Source organism: Halichoerus grypus, chromosome 8 (genome assembly GCF_964656455.1).
Source record: "Halichoerus grypus chromosome 8, mHalGry1.hap1.1, whole genome shotgun sequence".
NCBI classification, from domain to species: domain Eukaryota; kingdom Metazoa; phylum Chordata; class Mammalia; order Carnivora; family Phocidae; genus Halichoerus; species Halichoerus grypus.
This window is the reverse complement of record NC_135719.1, coordinates 50,925,304-50,933,906: the sequence shown is the minus strand read 5'-3', so window position 1 is coordinate 50,933,906 and position 8,603 is coordinate 50,925,304. Positions and strand designations below refer to the sequence as shown.

Here is an 8,603-nt window from a genome sequence, read left to right as displayed (position 1 = left end):
GGGCACAGTCTGGTAAGGAATCAGGTAAGTTCAATGAAACGAAGTGTTAAAGTGTTACTGAGGAGGTGTGCGGGGGCGCCTGGGTGGCTCAGGTCATGATCCCAGCGTCCTGGAATCGAGCCCCGCATCGGGCTCCCTGCTCGGCGGGAGGCCTGCTTCTCCCTCTCCCACTCCCCCTAATTGTGTTCCTGCTCTCGCTGTCTCTCTCTGTCAAATTAATAAAAAAATCTTAAAAAAAAAAAAAGGAGGTGTGCGCATTGGCGGGTCAAAAAGGTGTGGCGAGTACTCCCATTGGGATGGCAACTGGGAAGCCTTCTTTGAGGAGGTGACACTTGATCGGAGGAGAGGCAGAGGGGAGAAAAGCGGTGCGGGGTAAGATGAATGAACATCAAGAATGAGACAAGGCAAGGAAAGAAAGAGAGAAGAGGAAGGGCTCGATGAGATCGATGCTCCGGCATCCGGCGTCGACTGCTAAGGTCTGCGCGCGGTCACCGCCCACTCCCTTCCATCTACTCCCCTCCCCTCCCCGCGCCTCCACCGCCCGCCCGGCCTGTGCGAGCTCTGAGGCTGCCGGCTCGCGGCAGACGCCATGTACCGGCTCCTGTCAGCCGTGATGACCCGGGCCGCGAACCCCGGGGGCTGGGCCTGGGGCCGCGGAGGGCGCGGGGCCCACCAGCGCGCCGCCCTGCCGCCGCTCGGCCCTGGCTGGGTCGGGGGTCTCGGGCTGGGGCTGGGGCTGGCACTCGGGGTGAAGCTGGCGGACGGCCTGAGGGGCGCGGGACCCGCGCAGCCCCCAGCGGCCCCCGACCCCGAGGCGTCGCCCCAGGCCGAACAGCTGCCGCCGCAGGAGCAGCCCCTGGCTCCGTGGTCTGCACAGACCCCGATGCCGCCCCCCTCCCGGCGCTTCGCCAGAGCCATCGACAGCAGCCGCGACCTGCTGCACCGGATCAAGGTGCGGAGACGGGGGCGTAGGCGGCCGGGAACCTGGCGCCCCACTGCCCGCGTCCCCTCGGAATGGGGCCACTTGGTGGTCATCTCCCGGGCCCGAGCGGACCCCACCCCAGGCGGTGGGATGCCCGCGGCCGGCTTCCGAGAAGGACTTCCCGTTCCCCGACCGCCCGGCCACGGTCAGAAGCTCCTGCGGGTTGCCCAAGTCGGGGCGGAGGTCACACCGCGCGCCTCGGGCACCTCCCCTTCGCCCTCAGTGCAGACCGGGCACGCCCCTCACCGTTAGTGCCGGGCCTGGCGCAGCCGAGGGGGCGGGGCCCGGCGGAGGGGCGGGAGGCCCCAGAGCCACGCGCTGCGCGCTGGGCGGGGCATTTCGGCTTGTCTTTGAACTGTCTGTCCTTTCCCTCCGTTCTTAGGATGAGGTGGGCGCCCCCGGCATAGTGGTTGGAGTCTCTGTAGATGGAAAAGAAGTCTGGTCAGAAGGTGGGCTCAGAAAAGTGTTATTTACTGGCTTCTTTTATGCCAGTTGATGAATGAAATTTTGATGTTTTACCACTAGGAGTGGATCCCCTGAAATGTTCAGTTTTCGTAAAGCCGTACGTATTGTAGAGAAAACATGTCTAACAGAATAAAGAATCGGGCTTTCTGTAAACAGCAAGATTTAAATGGGACTCTTGGAGTCTTCAAGATGGCTTGTTTCTAAGGACTGGATTTATTGTTCTGAAAGTTGTATATAGAACAATCTGTTACCTGCATATTTGTAGATAACCCTTACTACTAGATAAAACGTCAGAAGTTTGTTTTCTTTTTTAATTAACAATTTAATTAACAAGTTACTGAGTCCCCTATCTGTTAAATGCACAGTACCAAGAACTAGGGCCATTCATGGTTCCTTGTCTTAATGAGTTTACGATCTCCTTTATTACTTTTTTTTTTTTTTTTTTTTACCGGGCAGAGGTGTCATTAATTTTTTTCATACCAAAAGTTAGAAGCTTTGGGAAAGAGATTTCTAATCATTTTATGATAACTTTATCAAATCATATTTTATAATTTGATTTACTTACCCATTGCACACAAATTGGTCCAACTGGTCATCCCAGGTTTTTAGGAGCCCTACTTTTAGGAAATGTTTCAGGCATCATTTAAAGGAATTAGTACCTTTAAAAGAAGTTGATGGGAGCAATAAGGTTTTGAATTTAAAGAAAAATGATTCTTCCCCCAAGTATACCCAATTTATGAAAAATAACTGTAATCAAAAACTATGTAAATGTCAGCTTTACAGGTGAGGGCTTTGTTTTTCTGCAAATATTTTTCAGCATAATCTATATTTACAGTTTAAAAGCAATCATTGTATGCCTTTTCGTTCTTTTTAGATCTCAGTTCTTATCGCTTAGGTTTTCACACTTTCAGCCTCCAGAAGATGAAACCAGACTTAAAAAGTTCTCTAGGAACTTTGAATTAATAGTACTTTTTTTTTCTGGTTTGCAGCTGAGGTAAACTGATGATTACCTAGATTGGGTGTGCAGGACACTTTTTCACATTAACTTTTATTGGGTGGTTATTTTAAGGAATCTAGTGGAAACTCAAGAATCAAGAGTAAATATAATCTGAAGAATAATGATGTTTTCTTTAAAGAACATAAAATAACTTACGTAAAATGTGGGATAACTAAATTGTCTGGATAAACTAAGAAAAATTAGTATCTGAACCAATAGAAAATTATTATTGTGCACAGAGTGCAATTTTGATTTAGTTAAAAGATTAAGTTGTTAGGCTTACTGTTGTCAGTGTTACTAAGACTCTCATCCACTCTTAATTAAAAGTGTAATATCTTTTCCTTTCGACAAACACATGGGATGTTCTAAGATAGTTTTATTTCAGTTTTTAAAGACTCCTTTGACCATGAAGCTTGTTATTAGTAATTTTTTGCTTTTCTTTCACTAAAGGCTTAGGTTATGCTGATGTTGAGAACCGTGTACCATGCAAGCCAGAGACGGTTATGAGAATTGCCAGTATCAGCAAAAGCCTCACCATGGTTGCTCTTGCCAAACTGTGGGAAGCTGGAAAACTGGATCTTGATATTCCAGTACAACATTATGTTCCTGAATTCCCAGAAAAAGAATATGAAGGTGAAAAGGTAACGAAACTCACAGTTCATTCTACTAACAGCATGTTAAATGGTTTAAAAGGTTTCATAAGATTCTTTGGTTTGTCTTTAACTGTTGTTAATGGATTCAAGGGGTTTTTTAAAATTCAAGTGATAATCGATTGGGTATTTCTCTGAAACTTAAAGCTGAAGATGTGTACGTGACATGTTTTTCAGCAGCAGTTTAAAATGGAAAATATTACTGAGACATTATTCCAACGCAACTAATTTTTTATTTTAATTTTTTTTAAGATTTTATTTATTTGAGAGAGAGAGAGAGTGAGCACAAGCAGGGAGGGAGGGGCAGAGAGAGAAGGAGAAGCAGACTCCTGCTGAGCAGGGAGCCTGACATGGGGCTCCACCCCAGGACTGGAGGATCATGACCTGAGCTGAAAGCAGATGCTTAACCTACTGAGCCACCCAGGCGCCCCTACTAACTTTTTACTATAAAGTTTAATATTGTAATTGAATTTCCATGTTTTTACAATTAGGTTTCTGTCACAACAAGATTACTGATTTCCCATTTAAGTGGAATTCGTCATTATGAAAAAGACATGAAAAAGGTGAAAGAAGAGAAAGCTTACAAAGCCTTGAAGATGATGAAAGGGATAATGGAATCTGACCAAGAAAAAGAGTTCAAAGAAAAAGGAGGCAAAAGTAATGAAAAGAGTGACTTTGTTAAAGCTAAGATAGAGCAAGATACTGATGCCAAAGGCCGGAACTTAAAACCTGGCAAGAAAAAGAATGATTTTGAACAAGGCGAATTGTATTTGAAAGAAAAGTTTGAGAATTCAATTGAGTCACTAAGATTATTTAAAAATGACCCTTTGTTTTTTAAACCTGGTGAGTGTTAATTCCTTCTCTTAACAAAGTCATCATTATTGAAGTATTAATTTTCAGAAAATCTGAAATGATCCCAGTCTGAGGGCATTGAATGTGGTTGATGCTTGTGGCATGGGTTCTGTTGTCAGTCCCATGTGTGCCTTCTTGTCTGTAGTTTTTGAAGAAGCCTAGCATCCAGGTAGCCAGTTGTTTAGATTTAGCCTCATCATTCATCTAGTGGATTTTCCGGATCAAGTTATTTGTGGAAAATTATGGAGAAATGTTGTAATAATTGTTCTTCAGATAAAATCTGGACCAAAGAGGGCATGATAAAATATTGCTAATATGCCAGTATTTAGTGTTTAATTTAGTATTTAAATTGCTCAACTTATTTTGTGCCTTCATTCCTTAAAGAAATTGGTTTTCATTCATTTATTTGCCAAAAAGCTGATCTAGAAAAATATTTTTTAAACATATTTTTTTGGTATGATGGCTACCAAAACCACTTAATATCTTTCAATTTACCATAGGTTTATGTACTTGTATTCCATTTTCATTTTTAAAAGTTTTTTTTTTTTTTTTAAAGATTTTATTTATTTATTTGAGAGAGAGAGAATGAGAGAGAGCGAGCACATGAGAAGGGGGAGGGTCAGAGGGAGAAGCAGACTCCCCGCCGAGCAGGGAGCCTGATGTGGGACTCGATCCCGGGACTCCAGGATCATGACCTGAGCCGAAGGCAGTCGCTTAACCAACTGAGCCACCCAGGCGCCCCTTAAAAGTTGTTTTTTACCATGAGTAGATAATAGATAAAATTAATAAGGGCAAAGAAATATATTTATGGATTTTGTCTTAAAATATAAGGTTCCAGTTATTAGTACACATCATATACTCTGTGTTTCCAGAATCCCAAATGATATACAGGTATGTATTTGAAATAGTACCTATATTTGAATATGTATTTGTATTTTAATATATATTTGAAACAGTTTTTCTACCTACATACACTTTTTTAAAATAGGAATGTGCACAACTAATTTATGCCTTACACATTGGGTATTAGATATATTAAGAACAAGACCATTAACTCAAGAAATCAAATTTGCTTTTCTTTCCCTTCCTCTTTTGGTACCAGTTTGAAGGATTTTAATTTAGTTTTGAGGTAGGGTTTATTTGCTTATTTCATTATTATGGAAAGGAGTAGATTCACATTCTGATCATCTTTAAATAATGGAATAAGCAGGGCCATTGCAAAGTTGACTAAATTTATTAATATATCATCCATGATCTGTTTCTAAATGCTGAAGTGAAAAGGTAAAGGTATGTCAGTTTTCAGTGGGAAATATTTTGCATGTTTTTAAATAATAATGAAGCATTTTCTTTTCTTCCCCTCCTTTGCAATGATGTCTCAAGGTAGTCAGTTTTTGTATTCAACTTTTGGCTATACCCTACTGGCAGCCATAGTAGAAAGAGCTTCAGGATATAAATATTTGGACTATATGCAGAAAATATTCCATGACTTGGATATGCTGACAACTGTGCAGGAAGAAAATGAGCCAGTGATTTACAATAGAGCAAGGTAAATGATACCTTTGGTGTGTCTCGCCATATCACATTTTAACACTGTGTTGTACATTAAAAGTCAAACTTTCCTTGTCTCCATTCCAAAATTACACTTGCCACATTTTGAGAGCTTTCCTACATGTCTGTTTTTCCCATCTATAAAGTAAGGGGAATTGAATGTATTTACAAAGCACTCCAGGATCCTTGGATGAAAGACAGCAATAATAATTTAAACTCATGCATAGTTAAACCAGAATTGCTCCTATCATGGGTATCTATAATTTGCTCTTCCATCATCCCTTTATTTATATTGTAGCTAATACTTTGTTTTTTTATTATTTTTAACTTTTTTTTAATTTTGAAATGATTTAATACTTAAAGATAAATTATAAGACTAAATACAAAGAATTCCCATATAGCCTTCACCCAGATTCCCCAAATGTTATTGTTTTACCACATTTGCTTTCTCTGTTATTTTTTTTCTCAACCATTTGGACATAAGTTGCAGACATGGTACCCCTTTACCCATAAATAATTAAATGTGTGTTTTTTAAAAATAAGGACATTCAGGAAACTAGTATCAGCACAATACTTATATCAAATCTACAGACCCTCTTCAAATTTACCAGTTCCTCCAATAATGTCCTTTATAGCAAAAGAAAAGGAAAAATTTTTTCTGCTTCAGGATCTAGTCCAGGATCATACAGTACATTTAGTTGTAATGTCTCTCAGAAGTCACATGAAGTCGATTTGTCCCATTACTTGTGGTGGTGATTTAATTGCTTTGTTGAAGTGGTACCTGCTAGGTTTTCCCCCTGTAAAAGTTTGAGTCATTTCATTGAAATATATCAAACTAAAATTTTATCATAATTTTTTCTAGTGATTTGTAAAACGGGCATTGGGAGAGAATTTTGAGACTAATGACAATTATGAGTTATATGGTTATGTTTTCCATTTTACTCATTATTATTTGTTTCACTAGAAAGGTAAGGCATTTAACAAATCAACTGTTACTTTTACTTTGCATATTTTTCTTAGTACATGCTTTGCAAATGGCTTAATGGTACTTGAAATATAATGGTGGGATTATTTTAGCTTTATCTTCTTATCCCCGTTAGTTTTGTTCAGTCTTCTGTTATATTTAGTTAAATTACTATTTTTAAATTACCAGTTTATTTAAAAGGATTAAATATGCATTGCAAATCAGCCTGAAGGAGTTTTTTGGGACCTAAAAGAAATTAGGTTAGCAGCAAGCAACGAATTTTAATTTTAAAATGGCCTGTAGTTCTCAACCATCTCAATTAGTGTTTATTATTTTTAGGTCCAACATTACATTCTACTGGAAAGCATAAGAAAAATTGACAAATACCAGAGGTTGCCAGTTGAATCTAAAAAAGATTCTTTGGTAAAGATGGCATAGATACATGACCTTATTTTGATTTAGATCTAGGTATTTGAGAGCGGATGTCTACACTTATATGTAAGGGAGAGAAGAACATTAGGTATAATCACTGAGCTGCTTTTCTAAATTGAAAATTAAGACTCTTTGAATGTACAGAACTGCAAGGCAGTTTGCTGTTTTCTTAATGAGTAATTTATGACTTGCACAAAAATCAAAATATGACATATGATGGTGAGTTAATTTCATTTTATCTCCCATTCTTTGAAGAAAAAAAAAAAGGCAGTGGGTTTCCATTTCTTCTGCTAAAGGTTCCTATCAGCTCTGAGTTTGTTAGAAGCACCCAGTGGTGCTAAAGGGGTAGTTCATTCATTTTAGTTACATTAAATGGGCTGCTGAAAAAGGGCACTGAAAAAGGAAACAAAGAATGTTATCTGTGAAAATGGTCTGTCCGGTTGCTTCATTTTTATTTTACTTGATGCAGTATCTACTTGGGCCTCTAAAACTCAACTCTGATTCTTTTTTTGTTAGTAATTATTTTAAAAGAGCTTAAAGGTGCCAGCTTTTTAAGGGAGTTCAGGGAGTAAAAGGAAACTTCAAAGATACATATATTAAAAAAAAAAAAACCTTAAAGTAAAACTTAGTAAATACATATGTTTCTATTCGTTTATGTTCATCATTTTGCAGGAAATAAAATTTCCAGCAAAAGTTTGCAGCTTTGTTAGTCTACTTACTCCTTGATAATTATCATAAATTAAATATATTTGTATTATCCTAACCTAGGCTTTTTAGAGTTATTGTAACCCAAGAGTAAATACTTACCATCTTTTTGCTCCTCTGTGTGTGCCTGTGTTTAAAACAATGTGTCCCAATGTCTGTCACCTTTTTAAGGTATTTCCCTAGAATCCTGACCCAAAATACTACTTACATTTCTTTGGCCAGAATTTTAGCAACAGGCCACACTTAGCTCTAAGAGGTGCAGAGAAATTAGTTTGTAGCTGGGTACATTGTTGTCCTGAATAAAACTGGGATTTTCTTAAATGGAAGACTAGGAATTGACTTAGTATACACAAATAGGTATATTGATTCTATATAACAAGTATATTGTATAGGCAAGTAAACTAAGTAACCCTTTAAGCAAATACCCATGGGGGAGTGTTCCGAATATTCTTGCCACTAAAAGACACTCTGTTGTTAGGGGAATCCCTGGTCAATGCATCAGCTTATTTTTAGACTCTATTCATATTTTCTGTGTTTGGCACAATACTTGCAACAAAAATGTCTTTTATAATTGGATGGAACCAAAAGCAAATACAGTGGATGTTTCCTGAAGTGTTTGCTGTATTTTGACAGTACAGATATGGTCTTTACTTTCTATTATTATCTTTATGATTATTATTTATTATCTTTATTTGCTAAAGTGTCTTCTAAAATTAAGCATTGTTCTTTTTTTAAAGATTTTATTTAGGGTCGACTGGGTGGCTCAATCGTTAAGCATCTGCTTTCAGCTCAGGTCATGATCCCAGGGTCCTGGGATGGAGCCCTGCATCGCATCGGGCTCCCTGCTCTGCGGGAAGCCTGCTTCTCCCTCTCCCACTCCCCCTGCTTGTGTTCCCTCTCTCGCTGTGTCTCTCTGTCAAATAAATAAAATCTAAAAAAAAAAAAAAAGATTTTATCTATTTGACAGAGAGAGTGCATGAACGGTGGGGGGGGGGGGGGGAGAGGGAG

At 39.3% G+C, this 8,603-nt stretch overlaps 1 protein-coding gene across 6 annotated transcripts in view; it reads left to right on the top strand.

Moving 5' to 3' along the window:
* The first annotated feature begins 526 nt into the window (after positions 1 to 526).
* Positions 527 to 8,603, top strand: part of LACTB (lactamase beta) — a 49,064-nt gene continuing 40,987 nt past the window's right edge. For 4 of the 6 annotated variants that reach the window (XM_078079247.1, XM_078079246.1, XM_036081130.2 and 1 more), the window contains exons 1-5: positions 530 to 952; positions 1,365 to 1,431; positions 2,895 to 3,085; positions 3,586 to 3,937; positions 5,327 to 5,492. In XM_078079247.1, the coding sequence (XP_077935373.1) occupies positions 590 to 952; positions 1,365 to 1,431; positions 2,895 to 3,085; positions 3,586 to 3,937; positions 5,327 to 5,492 (1,139 nt within the window). In that variant the 5' untranslated portion in view covers positions 530 to 589. Of the gene's footprint in view, positions 953 to 1,364; positions 1,432 to 2,894; positions 3,086 to 3,585; positions 3,938 to 5,326; positions 5,493 to 8,603 lie in introns of all 6 variants that reach the window. The other 2 variants (XM_036081131.2, XM_078079248.1) reach the window with 2 other exon arrangements.